The sequence below is a fragment of the Uranotaenia lowii genome, chromosome 1 (genome assembly GCF_029784155.1).
Source record: "Uranotaenia lowii strain MFRU-FL chromosome 1, ASM2978415v1, whole genome shotgun sequence".
Taxonomy (NCBI): Eukaryota; Metazoa; Arthropoda; class Insecta; order Diptera; family Culicidae; genus Uranotaenia; species Uranotaenia lowii.
Genome location: NC_073691.1, coordinates 5,655,153 through 5,679,435, shown reverse-complemented (window position 1 = coordinate 5,679,435; position 24,283 = coordinate 5,655,153). Strand labels below are relative to the sequence as shown.

Genomic DNA, 24,283 nt, shown 5'->3' with positions numbered 1-24,283 from the left:
TAAGGGGGAATTCTCTCCTGTCAAAGCAGATTGAGAGGTGCGATAATCGATTTGTATTTCGGGTCTCGTCGCGAAGCTCTCCATTGATGATTTTTCGTGCGTCTGAATTCATCAATCACATTGTCTCTGTTGTATCGCATTTGCATAGGGTGAGTATCGTAATTTTTGCACCTGAATAAAGGTTTTACCAATTTGGTTAGTCACCCTATTTGGAATTGTTCTTTATTGTTTGTATTTTATTACAGCAGACGATGACGACGAAGGCGAAGTCGGCAATGACAATGATAAAACAAAGAGAGACGAAAAAAGAAAAATGGAAGCGATGACATTCTTAATCTTGATTGACAGGAAATTTATCACCGAGCTGGAAGTCCATTTTTAATAAAAGTCCGCAAACAGTCGAAATTATTTATTGCTGGTCCGCATTTTGAGATTCAATCCGAAAAGTTATGAGCCAGATTGCCTGAGAAATTAGTGATAATTTTTGACAAATTTGAGATAATTTTCTCTCGTAAGACGAATAATTTCACCTACATACTTTAAGATGTTAATTTCCGATTTCAAATTTCAAATTTGAATTTGAATAAGATTTGAAATTCAGATTTCAGATTCAGATTTCGGATTCAGTATTCTGATGCAGATTTCAGATTCAGACATCAGCAACCCCTTTTCTGTGATATAATTCAGATTCAGATTACAGATTCATATGTCAGATACAGATTTGTGTCAATTCGATACTATATCATTGGAAATTCTATTAAGTCGCCTCTCTATCATGTCGATCTTATATCAAATCGACCTTTTATCAATTCAACCTTTTGTAATGTCGTCATGTCGATTTTCTATCAAGTCGATCTGCTAACATGTTGACTTACCATCGATTCAGTCGACCTTCTTTTAAGTCGATTTTCTATTTAGTCAACCGACAATCAAGTCAATCTGCTAACAATTCGCCCAAATCGACACGATATTAAGGATTCTGCTATTAAATCGTTCTACTGTCAATACGACCTTCTATGAAGTCGAACTTTGATTAAGCCGACGTTTTTTCAAGTCGAATTTCTATCAAGTAGTTCTTTAATCAAGTCAACTTTTTATCAAGTCAACCTTATATGAGGTCAACTTTCTAATAAGTACCTTATTTCAGATCGACCTACTTTCGAGTTAACTGTCCATTACATCAACCTTCTTCTGTTAAGTCAATCTTCCTGTATGTCAGCTTTCTGTCAAGTCGATTTTCTATCGAGAACACGCTCTATCATGTTGAACTTCTGATGGATCAACTTTCCATCAAGTCGACCATTATTTAAGTCGACCTTAGAACAAGTCAATCTTCTCTCACATCGAACTTCGATCAGGTTGACCTTCTATCGATTAGACTTTCTGTCGAGTCGATCTTCTATCAACCTACTATCATATCAATTTCTTTTTAAGTCGACCTTCTATCAAGTCAACTTTCCATCAAGTCAACCTTCTACAAAGTCGACTTTCTATTGCTTCGATATTCTTTCTTCATGGTCGATTTGTCGATATTATATTAAGTTTCAAGAGGTGAGATTTACGTAAAACTAGAATCAATTTTTTCTTCTTAACACAAAAACTGCGCAGAAATGAAATCCAACTCTAAACTCACTAGAGCAAATTTTACAAATTCAGTTTTTCTGAGTAATCTCGTGTTTGGCACGCAATGTGAACCCTCTATCAAGTCGACTTTATAATCAGTCAACCTACTTTCAAGTCAACTTTCTATTGAGTCAACAAACAATCAAGCCAACCTTCTATCAAATCTACCAAGTCGAGTCAGTCAAATCAGTCAATCAAGTCAAGTGAATCATCTATCAAGTCGTCCTTTTATCAAGTCGAACTTCGATCAAGTTGGCATCCAATTAGATCCTCTATTAAGTCAACTTTCAATCAAATCAATTTTCTACATATTAAGTGAACCTTTCCTCAGTCGATCTTTTATCAAGTTAAGCTTCCTTTCAAGTTGGTCTTTTATAATTAAAACTCTCGGCCAAGACAAACTCCTATCCAGAGAATTCTCTATCAAGTTGATCTTCTAATAATTTGACCTTCTATCAAATCGACCTTCTTTCGAATCGATTTTTTACCAAGTCGATTTTCTATCACATCAAGTCGATCTTCGTCTTCTGGTTTTGACTTTCTGTTAATTCGACCTTCTATCGAGTCGACTTATTTTAAAGTCAGCCTTCTATTAAGTCGGCTTTCTATCAAGTCGACCTTTCTATGAAGTAAATTTTCTATCAAGTCGATCTTCTAGCAAATCAGCTTTCAATCTAGTCGACTTTCTATTAAATCTTTAATTTATTTTATTAGAGAAGCTTCGCCACTGTTCTATGAAGTCGACAGGAGATGGCTGTTAAGTTAATAAACTGGAATAAAATTTTCTTCCCGTGAGTCATATCAGTGTAGCCAGTGCTTAAATTGTCTCTTTTTTTCAAGGAAAAAAAAGTAGGATTAATTTGTACCCCAAAAGAAAGTCTCACTATATCCATTCAACTGCCATTCAAGAGTAGTAGGCCGTGATTTACGACGATGAGCTCCCGAAAGAAAGCTTAGCCATCACAGCAAGCCGATTTTCCTACACGAAACCGGGGTCAAGGAAAAGCTCTTGAATTTCAAATTGAAACTAAACACAATCTCAGTGCTCGCTCAGTCAGTCAGTCTGATCTGTCAAGAAGAGTATTTGGGTAAACAGAGCAAACCGAATTCTAAATCAAAGCAACCCGGACGGTTGTTGTTGTTGTTGTTATTGGTGGTGGGTTGAATTTCGGGTGTGAAAGAAAAGAAAAATCAAACAGACTAAAATAAATGAAACGTGATCCCTCGAATCGAACACAGTAAAGTATCAATGAATAGCCCCGAACCCCCCTCTCCCACCCTCCTTCTTTCTTCGTTTCTTCAAACGAAAAATTCCCAGTAAGAGAAAATCGTCGGACGTTCGTCGCGTTGCTTCGCAACCAACTTCTCGCTTTAGTAAGGATGGTGTGGATTATTTATCGTTGTTGTGTGTGGTGAGATTTCGAGATTGTTTGCTTATTTACTCATAATATTGGTGGTGGACCCGGGAAGAAGAGAAAAAAAATACCAGAAAGGACGCAATGATATTTTTCCCGGAAAAGATTTACCTACATCCATGATGCTATGAGGCGTGATAAGTGGTTGGTGGGCTTACTTAAGTAGTTGGGTGTTGTGATGATCAATCATAAATAGCTAGAAGAAACTTTTCGCTTATTTGTATTTGGTGGTGGTGGCGGTTGTGGTGACTGTTGTTGGTGACGTTTGACTCAATTTTAGCTTTTATTTATTTTGGTAGTGAGAAAAGGGGTGGCCGGGTTTTGGTGAATTCTTCTTGGTGAGTGGTGATCAACTGCTAGATTTGTTTGGGTGACATGTCAGAAAGACAGTTGTGGTAGAAAACTAAAAAGGAAAATAGAGAAAACTCAAAAAGGGAAAACGAAATAAATCACAATTGTTCGCATCATTTATGTAGCTGGAAAACAGTTACTATTTACATTGGTATGTTAGTTTGGGTTTGTTGTTTTAAGAGTTGTTTAAACGATGGGGTGGATGTTACGTGCAGTAGTTTCGACTTTATGTTTAAGAGGAGCCATTTATGGGTCGGGAAACTGGTTTGGTTTAAGATGAAATACAAGTGACAAAAATCTCCCCAAACGTAATTTTATAATTTGACTAGGGATGTTTTTTTTTTTCAAATCAATCTATTTGTACACAGAGTATTTACAAATGGTTGTTTACTTCCACAAAAGGAAGGAACCTGGATGACAGGAGCTGGAATTCCGGAACAACTCGAGAAAACACAAATAAATTAAATAGGATTGATGTTCCCTGTTCAAAAGAAATAAACGATAATATTCATCAAAACAAACCGAACTAAATTGATAAAACAAATCCAAACTGGGTTGGCAGAACATTTTTTCTTCTAGGGGAGATGTGTGGTACGTTGAACTGCTCGTTTTTTCCCTAAACAGAGAAGCTTTCATCTGTCACAACAATTGTTCACATTGAACACGGAAAAAAGCTACCTCCCACTTAGACTTGTGGGATTTTTTTGATTTATTAAGGTTATTCCTTTGCAAAATCATAAAAACAGGAATGTGGTTTGATTTTTTTTTTCGAAATCAAAGCAACCAACGAAAAATGAATAATATTGCATATATTGGAAGAATGGAAACATGAAAAGATTGTTTATGCGAATCTATGAAATATATATATATAATTTTTTTTTTTGGTTTATTTTAGTAGTGGTGCACTCAGCTAAAGCTCATATTAATTGATATTGGATATTTTGATTTGTTGGTATTTTGCTAGTATTTGGTATAATCAATAACACTATAAGCTACTATTTACAGGGCGCGCCATCTTGGCAATGGCGCTGATTTCAATAAAAAACCGGATTAAGAAAATGATTTATATTACAATTTTGTGAGATATTTCTTGGATAATAACGTAAAGCAAAAAGAAAAAAATAACGCAAAATAACAACATTGGTTTGTTGAAAATAAAAAAAAATAAGATTAAAAGCACTTATATTTCTTCAAAAAGTTCAAAATGTTATCGGACGGAAAAAAAGTTCAAGTCAGAAGGGTAAAAAAAACTAACGGAGGGAAAAACTCAATCAAAAAAACCAAAACAAAAAAAAATAAACAGAACAAAAACAAATGTGGTTAAAGGTTGTTTTTTTTTTTGTTGGGCGAAATAAAATAAAAACCACTATCGGTGAAGAAACCTACCTTAAAACCATCATATGTCCAACTGCCAAATTTCAATACGCATGTTTGCTCATCAAATGGAAAGTATTCTACGTCAATTTCACATGATGATTTGTAAATGGCAGGCGGTTTCCACTCAACCAAACCTTCGGAATAGATCGTGGCCTTCGTGGCCAGAGTCACCTCGAAATTGCCGTCGGCGCTGTTTTTGTTTTGTTTTGATTTTATTTTTTTGGTTTGTGCGTTTTTTTTTTGTTTACATGGTTTGTGGGTGGTCGGTTGAGGGCAGATTATGAATCGAATTCGGGGGTTTCAATTTAGTTAGTTTGTTTTGGACATTGTGGGTTTTGTGTGTAATAATTGGGTTCGCAGAAAGGGGAGATTTGGCACATGAATTCAAGCATGGAATTAAAATTTGATTTTTAAACAGTATATTTTATCATTAGTTTTAGGATATCAAACACATAATGTTATAGTTGAAAAAAAAAAACAAATGGCAGAGTCATACGCAATGGAACAAAAAAACACACTTGAAAAAAAAAAGGAATTCTCATAAAAAAAGGAACACTCAAAAAACTCAACTCAAAACAGAAACCTCAAAACAAGTAGGCCATGGTGCCGCCACTTTGACTGCGGTGGTTCACCCACCTTGCCTACTCTTTTTAGTCGTCCCCGGAACAGGAACGAAAAAACCATAGCTAATGTGATTGAAACAGAAATTTATGTCCCACACTATGTTTATGTTTTCATTTGAAAGAAGAAGAAAAAGTTAACCAGTTGTTTCAAAGTTCACAGTCAAGCGGAGTGTTGTTTGTACCAAATTCTACTAAAAACAAAACCAAAAAAATATAGAGGGAACAGTTTTTGGAAACTTTAGTGATTGATTTTTGTTTTTATCAAAAGTAGAAAACGGTCGAAAACGTTCAACAAAGCGGAAAATTACTTCTTAACTTTCACAGTTCAGATAGACGGAAGGGAGTGGTTGACAATTTTTACTGTTTTTTTTTTTTATTAAATATCAATGGAAGGGACACATACGTGAAGGAAGAAGAGTTAATTAACTTTTAAATATTGATTTAAATGTTTCGAGAAGAAAAAACTGAAAACAAAATGAAAATTCATTGAACTAAACGGAAACAGAAAAAACAGCTCTCACAAATTGTCGCATAGAAAAAGGACGAAAACTGGTATACACGGCAAGAAAGACACTTGTTAAGATTGATAAAAAGAAAGGAAAATATCGGTCGAACTGGTGAAAAAATGGGTTTTTTTTGGTTCAAAGAGGGAAATAACTGTTGGTTTAAATTTTTTCAAATCTTTTTTTTTTTTTTTTGAGAATTTAACGGGGAACAGCTACTCACTTATTGTACAGGACGATGTCGGGTCGCCAAATGTGATCCGACGGGACGTGTAGCATTTGAACGCCGCCGTACTCCTTCGGTTCCCAGCGCAGTTTGTAGTCGTACCAGGACTAGAATGGATCAGTCATCATGAGAAAAAAAAATCCATTTAAATTTTTCATCAGAAAAGTCTTAAAATATCTATCAATCCACTCCCGGGAAAGATCCAGCATTCAAAAATCGATATTGGAGGTGTTTCAGTACTAGAACTGGAGAACAGTCATGTCATCTTTTCAGATTTGAACTGTAACTTATAGACTTTTTGATTTTTCGTCCTATTTTTTTTTTGCCAAATCTAGCAATTTATCGCATGAAATCATTTGATCCAAAATTTAGAAAATCGATTTTGGTAGTGTATTAGTATTAACCAGGGGCTAGACTGCTCTAAAATAGATTGTTAAAAACCGCTCCAAGCGATAAGCCTAGTTCCAGGACTAATCTTAAAAAATTAGAAGATCGATTTTGGAAGTGTACGAATAGAAGTACTGGTGATCTGAGCAAGACTGTTCTAAAATAGATAATTTCTACCCTTATGATCAATCGATTGAAGGCGTTAGGCTTGAGGGTATAGAAAATCGATTTTGGAGGTGTGATAATGGTGGACAGATTTACAATCGACTGGTCTAAAATAGTTCATTCCTAAAAATTTAGAATACGGACGATATAGCTAGGCTTTAAGATTAATAAAATCGGTATAAGAGGTGTGCTAGTACTATTTATTGTGGCTTGCACTAGTTTTATCTCAAAACGGTGGCTCATTTCAAACCAAATCTAGCAACTTACCGAGGGAAAGATATTGTGAAAAGTTGACTCTTTGCATGAGAACCTTTGCTTGAACACCACGAGGGCCCTAGATCGTTGAAGTCGAAACGTATGGTTAAAATTTTGAAGAACTTCAGCGTCAAGAACCTGTATCTCAAAACCTTCCGCCGAGGAGTTTTAGGCAGGAAAGCTCTGGCCTGAAGATCTTTGACCTTTAGATGTCTGTCCTTACAACTTCTATGTTGAAGATCTTTGCCCCCAGGATCTTTGGATTTAATACTAACTATTCATTTCAAAACCATCGACCTGCCAAAGGTGTTGAAGTGGGGACAAAAGATTTTAGGCCAAAGTCTTCAGGCAAAAATTATACTGGCCAAAGGTTTTCAGTCAAAAAGTATTTTAGGCCTGAAGATATTTGACTGCTATAATTTTGGCCTGAAGACCTTCGGCCTAAAGTCTTTTGTCCCGACTTAAACATCTTTGACATCAAGTAATTCTTCCTTAAGACTTTTGCCTATAGAGCCTTTGGCCTAGGAACGTTTGGCCTGGAAACCTTTGGCCTGTAGACGCCTGGCCTTACAACCTTTAGGTTGTAGATCTTTGGTCCCAAGATCTTTAGCTTCAAGAATATCCATTTCAAACCATCGGCCTCCAAAAGGTATTAAAGTCGGAACACAAGATTTTAAGGCTAAAAGTCTAAAAGCTAAAAACAATTTATGCCTAAAGATCATTGACCAGTATAATTTTGGCCTGAAGACCTTCGGCCTTAAGTCTTTTGTTCCGACTTCAACATCTTTGGCATCAAGCGATTCTCCGTCAAGAGCTTTGACATGAAGACCTTCGACTATAGAGCCTTTGGCCCAGGAACGTTTGGCTTGAAGATCTTTTGGCCTGAAGCCACTTGATTTGATCTCTTAGCTCAAAAACTGTGGTCTCTATATATTTGCCCAGAAGATGCTCCGTCCGAAAGTTGTTGACCTGGAGGGAACTCCTTTGATCGAGGTCGTTTGATCAGAATACCTCCGGTCCAAAATCCTTTGACGACTTTTGACAACTTTTGATCTCTAGATCTTCCGCTTTCGATCCTTTAGCTTTAGATATTAAGGCATTTGGCCTTGAGACTTTTAGTTTCAAGAGCTTCCCTTGAAGAACTTTTCTGTAAAGATCGCTGGACTGAATAATTTAACCTGAAAACTCGGTTCGAGTACTTTGACCTCAAGACCTTCGGCATCAAGAGCTATAAGCAGAATATCTTTGGTATGGAGGCATGAAGGCATGGAGACCCTGGAGAGATTTTACCTGAAGACATCTAGCCTGAAAATTTTTGGCTTGTAAACTTTTTGCCTCAGGATTTGTAGGCTTAAGACCGATCTAGCCGTTGGCGACCTATAACTTGAAGATCTTTGGCTTGAACTAGAGATGTACCGAATATTCGGTCGGCCGAATATTGCCAAAAACCGTTAAGCCGAATATTCGGCTCACCGAATAGTTGAGCTAAGTATTCGGCCGAATAGGCCGAATAAGCCGAATATCTATTATAAAAAATTATATAATAACAAATTTGAAAACTTTTTTAAATGATTTTGCATAATATATGAAATATCCAAAGCTAATGTTGTCAAAGTTACATCAACATCCAAATTTCATGATTTCAGCTTAACATCTTAGGTGTATCCGAGTATTTATCACTGTAGATAGTACAGGGGAATGCTGACGAGTATCGCTTTATACTTGCTTTTCTTGATATATCCAGACTAACCCAAAAATCCTTTAGAGATTCGAAATAAGTTAAATCTGGCCGAGATGGCCAGATATTGTTTGAAACTTCCCGAATTTCGATCGTGTTATTATTTGCTAAATCAAATAAAAAACTAAAATTTCAATTTAAAATTTTGTCCTTTTTTTTTAAATTGTTTTTCAAAAATCGTCCTGAATGCCTGACCGTGTGGATACGCGTGGTTGAAAGTATGGTATGCTTAAGGTTAAAAATCATCTTTTTTATCAACTTTTTTGAGGTATCTTGTTCAAATTCGACCTTCATCTAATTCGATATCAAATAAGCAATTTTAATTTTTTTAGCACAGTAATACATCATCTGATAATATCATCTAGTTGAAAATAATCGACTCAAAAACATGAGGGGAATTAATACGGAAAAATGAAAGGAAATTGAAGTAAACGCTTTTGTTTTTTTTCATTACAAACTCAATAGAATATTCGACCGAATATTCGTTTGGCCGAATAGTTGAAAAGGTCAATATTCGGTATTCGGCCGTTCGCCGAATACCACTATTCGGTACATCTCTAGCTTGAACAATTAACCGAATTTGAAGTTTAAATATTTTCGAGTAATTCCTATTTGATCTTAAAATGAAGATTTAAATTCTGAAATCTATGGCTTTGAAGTCAAGTCAAGTCTGTAGATCTATGGCATGATAACCTATAACATGAAGATTTTCGGCCTGAAGATAAACCTAAAGGCCTTCGGTCTGCCGATCTTTGGGAAAATACTACAAGATATCAAGCGATTCACCGGTTGAAAGCAAAAAAACTTACCTGCTCTACCCAAAGATTCGTTGTCATAATCTGATTTTTGAGGTTCTGGAAAGAAAAAGACAAAAGGAAAAATTGTTTTAAAAACTGACGTGTGCCATTAAGAGTCGTTAAAGTTTTCTAAAGATTGATCCATAAAAGAAATGTGTTGAGGTCAAGGTGAAATATTTCTTCATCTCATTTGAAACTAATCATAAACTGAAGAACCAGAGTAAGAGAAAAAAATCCCCAACTTTCAAAGTTTCCTCTCATTCAACACCGTGTCCTTGCACAGGTTTTCTTTATGTTTTTTGTTCGTGGGAAACGACAAAGACGGACAGCCAGCAGCGTCCAGAACACAGGAGTAATTTATTGCTGGGAAGAGAACGAACTGTCATTTGCGCGCTTTGTACCGCCACAGGTTTTCCCCACGCGCTGAAATCCGGAAATGATTGCATTTCTGCTTCGGTTTGCAAAAGCATAGTTCTCGCTCGACTCACATAGTTCTTTTATTTTCGGACGATTTCGGGGAACAAAAGGCTTGGCAGAAGCGAAAGTGAGTTGGCATAGTGTTTCCAAGTATTCCCCGGAACACTGGAAATTAGTTCCCCAACTGACTGGAAGCAGAAACTACCACCCATTCTTGGTCTTGGATCATAAAATGTTTTGTGCGTCCTTCTCCGAATCATAATTTGTTTGCTGCAAAAATTCTGGAGCTCGTCTAGAGAGAATAGAATTTTATTGAAATTGTGTAACCACATTTTAGTGTGTGAAAATAACGGCGTCGATAAAACTAAAACAATTTATTTTTTTATTTCTAAGAATACATTGAAATGCATCAGGGTCCAACCGAACGGAATCTTTGAAAATATTTAATATCAATATATACTAGGGAAAAAATCATAGCCTACTATGATGACCTCTTTTCGAAGCGTGACGCAGAATTCTTTAAAACGTGTCTGGGTCATTTATCAAACCAAATGGTATTTCTGAAAACTCAAAATAGATAGGAAGAAGACACAGCGACGATTTTTCAACTTCGCTCGGTGTACACACCAGATTTTGCCGTTGTTTTCAGTTTAAATTGTCTTCTACGAGCGCTTCTTTTTCTCGAGACAATTGTTAGTTGCTCCTTGACACGAGGAAACTATTTTCCCGAGGATGAAGTTTTCGTTATTATCCAACTATTTTTGGACTTTAGGTTGACAGAAAAAGACTTTTGTTTGTTTTTTTTTCATCAATAAATTGGTTTAGTAATTAACCAAAATTAAAAATAAATCAGCTCAAGGCATGATAAACCTTGAAGCTTTGAAACCTATCTGGGTCGTTTATCAAACCGAAAAGTATGCTCGAAAACTGAAAGTTCATCGTTCAAAGATTCTGGCTCATTTATCAAACCAAACGGTATGCTCAAAAACTCAAATTTTATAGCAAACAAACTAAGATAAGTTTTTAAACTCCTTTAGGTGTACACAAAACCGATTTCATATGGCATCGTAATTAGTCAGCTATTGTTGAGCTTCAGACTCCAGAAATAAAAACAATCGCTTTTGTTTCTCTTTTATTCCATCTTCAAACTATTTCTATTAATGTCTGACTTTTCAACGAACTTGATAAGGCAAATTACAAAAAGAAACAGCTCAACAGAGTATATTTCATCGACTCATCGCTTAAACTATCCCGTTGAAAATTTCTTTAGCTTATTCGTCAGTTTCTCTTAGTGCAACTCGAAGAAAATTAAATTAAAGGATTACCCACTTGTGCAATTTAATCCGCCCATTTTGCGCTGCCGAGGGTGGAAAAGCTATAATCAATTTCCTCTTCTATCCACCCCCTCTAGCCTGGACCGATTAAATCCACAACAGCACAGCACAGAAAGTGCTCTTTACCAAAAGGTGGAGTACACTTTGGGAAAAATGAGAAAAAAACCGATCCGTAAAAATCGTTTTTTTTTCACTCTCGCTCTTCAATAAATGTTGATGTTTTTCTATCCGAGCTTTAGTCGTCATAATTATCGAGTAGCGGGCACAAAGCCGAGGCACTTGCAGGGATGTGGGGGTGGCTATCGGACTTCCGGATTAATGTGCCGTTAATTTAATTCTTTTTCGATTCCGCTCAGCGACAAATGGATGTGTATAATTAGTGTATAAATCGTTTATATGGTTTGAAAAAAAATCTTATACATTTGCAAGTTTGATTGGAGGTCGGGAATGTTCAAAATACTTCGTTAAAAAACCGGGTATTATTTTCAATCTTTTGACAAAGCAAATTCGTCCTTCGTCGGGTTAATAATGAACCCCTCAAAAACATCCTATTGTCTGTGATGGGCTTCCCAACTTTTAAGGGGAACACTCCGGCCATTGAGTCTACAATGGGGAGCTTGGTAGAGGTGGGATTTTTATTCCTCAATGGATTATGGGATTTATGAAGGTTGAAAGCAGGAAATTAATTCGGTTTTCATAGGAACGTCGTTCCGGATTTGCACCAATCATGGAGAAGAATCCAGGCAAGAGATTTCTTGTACGAGACTCCCCAAAAAAGATACGCTCCAAATCAGTTCCGTGATTTCGGGTTTCTTACACCCTTTGATTCCCATTTCGTTGACCGACTGGAGCGCCCTCCCGTTGTGGGGCTCCGAATCGATCGATTCATTTGTTGATGTTGGTTTGATTTCCAGTTTTGAAAAGCAGCTTCAATGGATTGAAAATTTCCACTGAATTAACGGCAACCAATACTTTCCCGGAAAGCTTATTTTGTGGTGCACCCACGATGTGCCATATTTTCCGATAATGGCGAACCCGGTTTCGGAAGTCGGAGAAAAACGTCACTATCGGAATTTCGATTCTTTTGTACCACCAGCAGTGTATGCAACCATAAATCATTAGTCCGGTGGTCACTGATCAAGCTCGATTTCAAATTTTCCTCGCGTTCCAGTGTCATTTGAACGAAAATGCATTGATTTAGTTTCTTCCACACCATCTATTGACGGGGTGCAGTACTTCAACACAAAATGCTTCCACTATATATGTACATTCAAAATGAATCAAAAAGCTTTTATTTTTCTCTGATATAGAAGACCCTGATTGGTTTTGTCACTCATCATCATCATCATCATTATTGGGAGAACCAAATTACTAAGAGTATACCCGACACAAAGTTATTACCTCTAGCATAAATCGGGGGTGCGGGTCTCCTTTATGTGGTTTGATACATCGATATTTCCGGACAAAATAATGCCGTTACACCGGGTCTAATTGCAGTCAGTGATTTCGGTCCATCATTCGAGCACATCAATCATCATCAATCTCATCATAAGGTTTGCCAATATCGTTACTGAGGGGAAATAAATAATGCTGAAACCAAATCCATATCCATGATGACTAGTGTTTGGTCGCCGATGCGGTGGCGCAGTTATTAGTCGAAGCGCTCTTCGAGGTTTTGCGGTATTTTTAGTAATTCCAATGTTCTTGATACTATTGATTGATGCTTTATTCTTTTTTTGTTTGTCTCACTATCAGATATACAAATATCGATGAGTAATAATGGGTTTAAGGTCGTATAAGAAGCTGTAAAAAACTGACACTAACCAACAGTTCTGTGTGTACTAAAGAAGCAATATACCTAGATAAAACTGACTGGTCTTCATTCTTCATAACCCTTTAAAATGTACCAGAGTCAATTAAGAAACCGAACGGAATTCTTTGAAATTATTATGGAACTCAGGAACTCCAGGGAGTCCCCTCAGGAACTCCAGGGAGTCCCCTCAGGAACTCCAGGGAGTCCCCTCAGGAACTCCAGGGAGTCCCCTCAGGAACTCCAGGGAGTCCCCTCAGGAACTCCAGGGAGTCCTCTCAGGAACTCCAGGGAGTCCCCTCAGGAACTCCAGGGAGTCCCCTCAGGAACTCCAGGGAGTCCCCTCAGGAACTCCAGGGAGTCCCCTCAGGAACTCCAGGGAGTCCCCTCAGGAACTCCAGGGAGTCCCCTCAGGAACTCCAGGAAGTCCCTTCAGGAACTCCAGGGAGTCCCCTCAGGAACTCCAGGGAGCCCCCTCAGGAACTCTAAGGAGTCCCCTAAGGAACTTCAGGGAGTCCCCTCAGGAACTTCAGGGAGTCCCCTCAGGAACTTCAGGGAGTCCCCTCAGGAACTCCAGGGAGTCCCCTCAGGAACTCCAGGGAGTCCCCTCAGGAACTCCAGGGAGTCCCCTCAGGAACTCCAGGGAGTCCCCTCAGGAACTCCAGGGAGTCCCCTCAGGAACTCCAGGGAGTCCCCTCAGGAACTCCAGGGAGTCCCCTCAGGAACTCCAGGGAGTCCCCTCAGGAACTCCAGGGAGTCCCCTCAGGAACTCCAGGGAGTCCCCTCAGGAACTCCAGGGAGTCCCCTCAGGAACTCCAGGGAGTCCCATCAGGAACTCCAGGGAGTCCCCTCAGGAACTCCAGGGAGTCCCCTCAGGAACTCCAGGGAGTCCCCTCAGGAACTCCAGGGAGTCCCCTCAGGAACTCCAGGGAGTCCCCTCAGGAACTCCAGGGAATCCCCTCAGGAACTCCAGGGAGTCCCCTCAGGAACTCCAGGGAATCCCCTCAGGAACTCCAGGGAATCCCCTCAGGAACTCCAGGGAATCCCCTCAGGAACTCCAGGGAATCCCCTCACTAACTCCAGGGAGTCCCCTCAGGAACTCCAGGGAGTCCCCTCAGGAACTCCAGGGAGTCCCCTCAGGAACTCCAGGGAGTCCCCTCAGGAACTCCAGGGAGTCCCCTCAGGAACTCCAGGGAGTCCCCTCAGGAACTCCAGGGAGTCCCCTCAGGAACTCCAGGGAGTCCCCTCAGTAACTCCAGGGAGTCCCATCAGGAACTCCAGGGAGTCCCATCAGGAACTCCAGGGAGTCCCCTCAGGAACTCCAGGGAGTCCTCTCAGGAACTCCAGGGAGTCCTCTCAGGAACTTCAGCAAGTCCCCTCAGGAACTCTAGAGAGTCCCCTCAGGTATTCCATAGAGTTCCTGAACTGCAGGGAGTCTCTTCAGAAATTCCAGGGAGGTCCCTCCGGACTTTCAGGGAGCCCCCTAGGAACTCCAGGAAGTTCGCTCAGGTTCTCCAGAGATTTTCTCAGGATCTCAAGGGAGTCCTCTAAAGAACTCCAGACTTTTATTCGCATGGCTATCTAAATGATTAAGTTTAATTCTTCCATAGGCATTGTCCTACTCCTTTTTCTAGCTTTAGTTTAAGGGTTTCTTTCTTCAAATTCTTTGCATGTTTCTGTCTTAGTGCTTGCCAAATTTCTTGTCCTAGCGTAGTACTTGTCCTAGTCCTATAATCTTGTTCCTCATTATTGTCCTTGTCCTTATAATAGTCCTATGTCCTTGTTCTTGTCCTTTTCCAAGCCCTAGCCCTAGCTTTCGTCCATTTTCTATTTAGTCCTTGTCCTAGTGCTCATAAATTTCGCATTAAATAATTTACCAGATTGAGCATGAAACTGGAATTATGACTACCACAACTTAAAGAGCACCTAATTTCAGGTAGACAGAATGTCGAGAAAATTATAGAACAAACATTTCAACACAATGAAACACACTTAAATCATAGAATTTTCACAATCTACCCGAATGTTGGAGTCCCACGTGGAACTATTAATCTTACGTTGAAATTGCTACTCCTCACACTACTAACTCCCCTTAACAACGGGTTGGTGTTATTGTATTGTTGTTGTTCAAGAGTCGAGCCACGTGGAGTTTGATTTAATTTAATTTATTTTATTAGAGAGGCTTGCTTGGTAGACTCGCCTCTACCACGTGGAGTTTCTATTAAGCACGTGCCCTCAAAAATGACCATCAATAATGTCGTTAATCGGAAGAGATAAAAAAAAAGCAAGATGCAGGTTCCTACTCGTATGAACCTTTGAATCCAACCTATAAAGATTTGGTCTCTTGTTGCCATTTTTCATCTTTTAGCAAATTTATTTGACAGCCTACTGCGATTGATTGAGAATCTTAAACCTAAAATAAGAGTTTTTATTGGTTTGCTAATTTTATACCAACACCATAATAAGAAATCAGTCATTTTTATGGTTTTCCGATTTAAACAAACATTTTAGAGAGATTTCGCTTGTAAAGCATTCCGCCAAATTGTTTACCCATTTGCTATTTACATTCATGTTCACTCTACGGGTATTTATTTTTCCACGTTTGCACGAATCCTTCATACCCACACACTCAAATAAAAAAATGTGCTTGAAAAGCAAATTTTATGGCGGTGATGGGAAAAGATGGATGATGATGATTGTGGGTAGGGAAGCGATGCGTTGGTTGATTGAGGCAAGAGTTTTCCAACTTGCAGCAATTAGCTAGGTTTATAATGGAACTGGATTTCTTCCAGCCGCTAGCCGATATAAAATACGCTGAAATAAAAAATAAAACAAACAATAAAAGAAAAACTCGAAGAGTTTCTATTAAAGAATATGCCTTACTGTAACTGAAATTATCCTATTAATCTTAGTGTAAAGATACTGAATTAGTATCTAAATCTGAAATTTGATTCTGAAATCTGCTTCTGAAATATGAATCTGAAATCTAAACCTTGAGATTTGAAATCTAAAACATGAAATTGGAAATTTGAAATTTCAAATTTATATTTTGATAAATGAAATTTGAAGCTGAGCATAAAATCTTTGCAATCCATCTAAACCGGAAATCTGAATTCAAAATCAGAGGAAAACAGAAATAACAAAAAAAACTGTTTGTCGAACAATTTTTCACCTGAATCAATTGAATCACCACTTCATCCGTAAGTGCTCGGTAATTTGTCAAACGATCTGCCAAATCTGCTGCAGGCAGTCATCCGTTTCGTGCAAAAAGTAGCACCCTCCCCGGTTTTTTCTCTTTTCATGGCCTCCTACGTTTTCGAGCGAAAGTTTTATTGGCCTCTGAAAGGCAATTGATTGACGGAATCAAAGGAATCCTTGAAATGTCACCGTTCAAAAGTGACACCGGAAGTTGAGGAATGTGCAACATTGCAGTAATCATCGACTCGTTAACTCTACCCCGGGCTTTCGATCAACTTTAATTGCAATTAAATATGGTAATTATCGTTAAGTGACGGCGGGTTTTTTTCAACTTGCTATTATTAAATTAAGAGGACAATTATTAACGCTCCATCCGCTTGCACATCCTTTACTTACCACATCGATGAGCTGGGAAAGCTTGAGCTTGATGCAAACCCGCAGCACATCGGAAGTGTTGACCACCGGGCGGACCAGTTTGTTGTAATTGCTCAGCAGATCGTCGTACAGGCGCTTGGCGTCCGGATTTCCGGCCACCGCTCCGTGCACGACCAGCGCTGACAGGAGCCAGGCTCGGAGCGTTTCCCCCGCAGACGGTGGCATCTTTTTCATTTCGTTGGCTGTTTTTTTACTACTTTTAGCTACTTCACTACCACACACTTCTTCTTCTTCTTCTACAACTTCTACCAATGATGGGTGTTTAATGTACTACACACTCAGTGCTACGATGCTTTTAGCGCACGTATTTCAGCGCTAAAAGACAGCCCGCCGTCGTCGTCGCCTACTTTAGCGCACTAACTTTTAACTTTTCTGGAGATGACTTTTTACGACCACTTCCGGCTGACTGCTGACGTAGTTTATTTCAAACTACACGAACTCACACTCCCCATATATGTATGTAGGACTCCGTCTTGTACATTTGAGGTGTGTCCCCTTGCTAGATTATCCCCAAAAAGCACTAGTTTTGAGCAAGGCGCGCACAGTCCCAGCACATTAAAACCCGGAACAGGAGCAGGAGTAGGAGTTGGAAATAAAGCACACAGGACGACACGCGACAGGACACGAGGCAACGAAGGAAATCATAAAACAGATCCTTTCGCGTTTCCTAGAGTTACCACGGCCACGGAGCTACTAATGGAATGAATCCTGTTCCTAGTGGTGACACATTTGATGATGGGCTTATGCTTCCTTGGCGATTTGTCTCCCGGTTCTCCAAGAGTAACCAACCTCCGCCAGATTCGTTGCTGATGCTGCTGTTGTTGTTGTTGATGCTCTAGTTGTAGTTGTCCACCACTGCCAGAACCACCGAATTCCACCGAGAGCAATTGTAGCAGCAGCAGGACTTTCGGCCGTCGTCGTTGCCGTCGAGATTGGGGCATTTCATCACCACGGAAATCCGCTGGGGAGAGATATAGAAAAACAGAGCGAAAGAGAGTCAGATAAGTACGTGGGAAGTTTTGGAACAGATTCGAAACGGTGTTTAAAATGGTGAATTTTAACTAAAATTAAGGTTTCATCTCGGGAAGGTTATAACTGGTAACGACTCGCGCATTAGCTGAAACAAACTTTGTAGTACAAATCTGCCATGTAACTTTTTTTTTTCTTTTTTAATAAAAAAAAATTTTTTTTTGTCTAATTTACTCATTTTTTGATTTTTTTTACAAGTTAAATTTAAAAAAAAATAAGGCAAAATTATATTATGTTTTTTTTATTTTTTTTTTTTATTTTTTTATTTATTTTTATTTTTATTTTTTTTTTTATTTTTTTCTATTTCTTTATATTTTACATTTAATTTTCGAAAGTAATGGAAAGTATACGAGAAACAAGAGGTATCAAAGAAAGTAAGAACATAAGCCATAAATATTATGAATTTTTCGAAAAAGATACAACGGCTCACCAGTAGGACTTGAACCCACAATCTCCGCTTCAGTACAACGGCGCGTTAGCCAATTTCCCCACCTTGAAAGTAACGTGATGGAATCGACCGACACGAGCGTAAACTTTTTTCCTATTTTAATTTTTTTTCTATTTTTCCTTTTTTTTCAATTTTTTATTTTTGTTTAATTTTTTTCTGTTTTCAATTTATTTCTATTATTTTCTCTTTCTCCCCTTTTTTTACTATTTTTTCCATTTTAAAGGTTTTTTGCCATTTTTTATTTTTTCCTTTTTTTAAATTTTGTTCACTATTTTTATTTTGTTCAATATTTTTATTTTTTTTCCAAATTTTAAGTATTAATTATTTTAAAAAAAATTCCATTCTTTATTTTATTTCTAATTTAAATTTTTTGCCATTTTTGTAATTTTTCAATTTTTACTATTTTTTTTATATCTTTATAATTTTTTTTAATTTTTTCTTTTGCATATTCTTTGGCTTTTTTCAATTTTTTTTCAATTTTGTAATTTTTTTTCTTAATTTTTTTCCATTTTTTTTAATTTTTTTTCTATTTTTTTAATTTTTTTTTAAATTTTTTTCCATTTATTTTCTATTTTTTTATTTTATTTAAATTGGTTTTCTATTTTTAAATTTGTTTATATCTTTTTAATTTTTTTTTATATTTTTTTCTCATTATTAATTTGGTATTTTTTCCTTTTTTATCTTTTTTTTCTATTTATTATTTTTTTTATATTTTCTCTATTATTTTCTATTTATTATTTTTTAATATTTTTTTCATATTGTTTTTTTCTTTTTTTTTATTGTTTTTTTTCTATTTTTTTATTTTAATTTCTATTGTTTATTTTTTTTAATTCTTTCGATTTTTATTTTTTTCTATATTTGTTTTTTCTATTTTTTATTTTTTATTAACAATAGATAAATTGTTTATTTTTTTTTTTCGACGTTTTCAATATTTTTTAATTTATTTCTTTTTTTTTTCTATTTTTCATTTTTTTATATTTTCTCTATTTTTTTTCTATTTTTATTTGTTTTCTTTATTTTTTTATATTTTTCATTTTTTTCTATAATTTCTTTTTTTTAATTTTTTTCAATTTTTTTCTATTTTGTTTCTATTTTTTAATTTTTCTCTTTTTTTTAACTTTTTTTTGAAGTTTTTCCAATTTTTTATATTTTTTTCCATTTTTTTTAATTTTTTTTTTATTTTTTTCCATTTTCTTAAATTTCTTTTTATTTTTTTTAATTTTTTTCCATTTTTTTAAATTTTTTTTTATTTATTTTTTTCCATTTTTTTTTCTTTTTTTTTATTTTATTTCAATTTTTTTCCGTTTTTTATATTTTTTTATTTTATTTCAATTGTTCTTCTATTTTTTTATTTTTTTATTTTTTTTATTCATTTAAATTTTTTTTATTTTTTTCACATTATTAATTTTGTATTTTTTCCTTTTTTCTCTTATTTTTTTCTATTTATTATTTTTTTATATTTTTTCTATTTTTTTCCTTTTTTATCGTTTTTTTTTCTATTTTTTTATTTTAATTTATATTGTTTTTTATTTCTAGTTTTTAATTCTTTCTATTTTCTATTTTTTTTATTTTTTTCTATATTTATTTTTTTCTATTTTTAATTTTTATCTATTGTTAATTATTTTTTTCGACTTTTTCTGTTTTGATTTTTTTTTCTGTTTCTATTTTTAAATTTATTGTTAATTTTTTATTTTTTCCGATTTTTAATTTTTTTTTTTAGTTTTTTTTTTTTCAATTTGATTATTTAATTTTGTTTATGTTTTTATTTGTTTTTTTTTTTTAAATTTTTTTCTATTTTTTCTATTTTTTGTTTTTTTTTCTACTTTTTTATTATTTTTTTTCTATTTTTTGTTTTTTTTCTACTTTTTTCCTTTTTATATTTTTTAAATTTTTTCTAGTTTTTTTCTAGTTTTTTTTCGATTGTTTTATATTTTTTGTTGTTGTCTTTTTATTTTTTTTTGTGATTTTAAACTGGTTAGTTTATGCATCCCCCTGTTTTCGTTTTATTTTTTTTCTATTTTGTTATATTTTTTTATCAATTACCTATTTTATAATTTTTTAATTTTTTTTTTAATTTTTTATTTTTTTTATTATTTTTCTAACTTTCGTTTATTAATTTAAAAATTTTCTTTTTTTTATTTTTGTTTTATTAAATATTTTTATAATTTTTTAATATTTTGTTTTTTTCTAATTTTATTATTTCTTTATTATGTTTTTTTTTCAATTTCTTGTTTTTTATATTTTTAAATTATTGAAATTTGTAAATCTAACCCTCTCTGAAAGTCTCATTTTTCAACAACAAATTTTAGGATTGATTGAAAGTCGATGAATTTCAAAGCAATTTCGATATTAATTTAATGTTAATGCAATAATGGTTCACAATATGATTTTTTTTTAGTAGATTTTATTTATTTTTTTCTACTTTTTTTTATATGAATTGTTATTGGATCAAAACCAACACTTTTTTGACCTTTTAAAAATGATTCATATGTTTCAGGTTTTTTGCATTTTATTTGGCTTATTAACAATGTTCGTCGGGGTAAAGCTAGCATTTTGGTTCCACATGGTAGCCATTCTAAGTAACAAGGAAATTTGGACTTTTGAACAGACCCAGAAAATATATTTTTTTCTTTCACAACAGAAGTAACAAAAATGAAAATGTGCTTGGAAATTAAAATTGCTTGGTATGTATAGTCAGTCAAACTATATCACTAGTAATCATCTTCTGGTCAACTTCAACCCCACGAAGAGGGATTAATTAGTAGTTGTGTATTTTTTTTAATATCCTGGAGCAAATTTAAGCTGCAAAGTTGCAATTTTGCTAATTTAAACGGAGATAAATTGCTTTACATTTAAACTGAAAAATTGTTTAACATTCAAATATCTAAATTACGACCAGGAAGTCGACCCTTTTTGTTGAAAAGGTTAAAACAGAAAATGTAGGCCATATTTTCTTTTCATTTTCTGCTCCACTTTGCCCCATCGTTAATTGAACAAAATTTTCGTTTTCCTTTTTTTCTGTTGTTGTCTTACAATTGCACCCGAAAAGATTCCGGTAAGAACGTAACTCGACCTCCCCGACAACGCCCTCCCTTCTCCCAATCCTCCCACAGACCAGTTTAGGTCTCCCCACAACTATAAACGCCCCATCTGTTTGTTGATGGAAGGAAATTAACTTTTCAGCACGTTGTTTTTTCGGGGCTCGCGAACTCTTTTCGCTTGCTATTCCTCTTGCCAGGCTCTTTACGTTTTCGAGTCGAGTTGAGGAGACACTTTTGCGAAACTTGAACCAAACCATTTTCGGCGACGACGAGCGACGGCAGCGCTGATTTCTTATTTCATTTTTTTACTGCTGCCCCCGTTATTCTTTATCATCCTCCACACTGTAGTAGGAAAAATTTTCGTAAACCTACCCCCCTCGGGGTAGAAAGTTGAGCAAGGGAATGTTTCTCAGGGATGCACCTTTCAAATACACATTGTGTGCCCCCAAGTGTTTGTGGGAGCTGCTCTCTGCCTGGGTGAAGAAAAGGCGGAAAAATATGATGATAAGGAGTTCGGGGTGGCTGTTGGTGGTGGAAAAATGAAATTGAACGAAACTTTTGACGCGACTTGACTCGAATGAATATGACGCTCGTTGTTTCGCTCGCTCGCTTAGGAAGGTAAGAAACATCCGGCAGATTGGCGGCAGTTTTTCCGAAATAAAATACATATTAGGAGACGAGAAAACCAAAATGAAAAAAAAAAAGTTGTCGGAAGAGATTATTTTCTTATCGTTACCGGAAGCTGTTTGCAAAGAGTTTCATTTAGCATTTAGATCATTATCGGATGGCATTGAATGAAGGAATCATTTATCTTTTTTTTTTTTTCATTCGAAAACTTTTAAACGATAAAACGTCTCGAGTAATATGATTCATTTAGCGACTTTGTAATAAGTTTAGCTGAGATTTGGAGCTCGTCTTTCGATTTTACTTTTTGGAGCTCCCCAGCCAATGTGGTCGTAGAAATAATTTTGCATGCAGCATCCCTTTCTTTTTTATCCTACTGTTGACGTTTCGGCTTACGCTAAGACCATCTTCAAGAAACTAATTAAATCTTATTGCTATTTGTTCCGTTTTCCTCTGTGTGCCCAAATAAGTCGCCAACAATAATGTGGTTAAATGCCATCCCCCGATGGACATCCCGCATCGGGGGAGTAAAATTGGCAAACCAAACGAGTCGGTCCCAGGCGAGATGGTCGAATATTTGTGCCTATATGTATGTGTGCTCAAACACATTCGAGTAAACATTTCAGCTGGCTGGACAGTTCTAGTTGGAAGGCTTCCAAGCTTTCAACACTTGACTCGACGTCGTCATCGTAGACGTCTGCCTCGCTTCACCTCACACACGACTGGTATTGAGTTTACGCCTTTATGCGTTAATATTTAATCTGCCCCGTGGGCTTTCCCGATGCACAAACACACTTGAGCGAGGATCAGATTGGCACCCCTAGTGTTGCCCATTGCTGAAGCCGTTGGTTAATGATTGGAAAAGTAAATTTTCTGAGATTTGCTCCGTTTGTGGAGGGCGATTTTATGGCTTGAGACAAGCATGTTCTGTTTTATTAATTTTGAGACAATTTTAAGGAATTTTAAATGAATGTTTATAACATCTTTGGAGTGGAAAATCTTGAATGACCCTGCAGTTTGCTCTAGTATAAAGTTCAATGAAGATTGAGTAGGCAAAACCCCCTATCAAAGGTATTAAAATTTGGAAAAATGATTTCAATTTTACTGGTTTTAGCATAATAAATTTGTTATTAAAAGATCCATACAAAAACTGACTCAGTAAAGTTTATGTCGAACGTTCAATTGATCATTTGTATCGGAGAGTTCAAGTAGGCTTTGCAGAAACTTCAAAATTCTCGCTCCGTAAAAATGTTTTTCAAAATAAAGAAAGAAAAAGTATGAAAAATGATTAATCGAACTTCGAATCCAGCTGACAATCTCCGAAGGTGAACATAATTGTGAAGTGCGCCGTTGCGCCCCCGCTCGTCTTGTTCCTACCGGATTCGTAGCGAACTCCTGTTTTGCAGGACAGTCGTCCGGCATTCTCGCAACATGTCCCGCCCAGCGTACCGGCCAGCTTTCACCACCTTCTGGATACTGGGTTCACCGTAGAGTCGCGCGAGCACGTGGTTCATCCTTCGCCTCCACACTCCGTTCTCCTGTACGCCGCCAAAGATGGTTCTTAACACTCGTCGCTCGAATACTCCGAGTGTACGCAGGTCCTCCTCGAGCAATATCCATGTCTCGTGCCCGTAGAGAACAACCGGTCTAATGAGCGTCATATACAGGTTACACTTCGTGCGAGGGCTAAGTCTTCTCGACCGCAGTTGCTTGTGAAGTCCATAGTAGGCACGACTTCCGCTGATAATTCGCCTCCGGATCTCACGGCTGGTGTCATTGTCTGCGGTCACCAGTGAGCCGAGATAGACAAAGTCTTCGACTATCTCCAGCTCGTCGCCGTCGATCGTGACCTTGTTATTACTGGACAAGCGGGTTCGGTCGGTCTCGGATCCGCAGGCCAGCATGTACTTCGTCTTGGACGTATTAATCATCAACCCAATCCTTCCTGCTTCGCGTTTCAGTTTGCGGTAGATCTCCTCCACCGCCGCAGATGATCTGCCGACTATGTCAATGTCATCGGCAAAGCAGATAAGTTGACTGGATCTGTTGAAAATCGTGCCCCGCATTTCGCCCACCGTTCGTCGAATAACACCTTCTAGCGCCACGTTGAACATCATGCAGGATAGACCATCACCTTGTCGAAGCCCCCTGCGCGATTCGAATGAACTCGACAATTCACCCGAAAACCGCACACAGCACTGCGTTCCATCCATCGTCGCCTTGATCAGTCTGATCAGCTTCCCGGAAAAGCCGTTGTATCCACTTAATGACATCGTATTTGGTGAGATATTTACTACATGGTTGATGAGGCCGTAGTAATTTCTGCAATGCATGTTTACATGTAACAAAGATTACGTTCAAAAGATAAATGAAAGATGTAATCTTTCATTTTCCAATGGATCCTTTGTTTCCAGTTTCGAGTCATTGATCCGAAAGTGGGTTCGTCCATACTAACCGTCAACTATTTTTGCGATGTTACCATCAAAA

General features: G+C 36.6%; 1 protein-coding gene across 6 annotated transcripts in view; it reads right to left on the bottom strand.

Moving 5' to 3' along the window:
* LOC129738735 (acetylcholine receptor subunit alpha-like) overlaps positions 1-24,283 on the bottom strand; it is a 99,942-nt gene that overhangs the window by 53,634 nt on the left and 22,025 nt on the right. For 4 of the 6 annotated variants that reach the window (XM_055729981.1, XM_055729985.1, XM_055729983.1 and 1 more), the window contains exons 2-5: positions 16,616-17,615; positions 9,473-9,517; positions 6,116-6,225; positions 4,776-4,956 (exon numbers count right to left, since the gene is read on the bottom strand). In XM_055729981.1, the coding sequence (XP_055585956.1) occupies positions 4,776-4,956; positions 6,116-6,225; positions 9,473-9,517; positions 16,616-16,828 (549 nt within the window). In that variant the 5' untranslated portion in view covers positions 16,829-17,615. Of the gene's footprint in view, positions 1-4,775; positions 4,957-6,115; positions 6,226-9,472; positions 9,518-16,615; positions 17,616-24,283 lie in introns of those variants that run through there. The other 2 variants (XM_055729982.1, XM_055729988.1) reach the window with 2 other exon arrangements.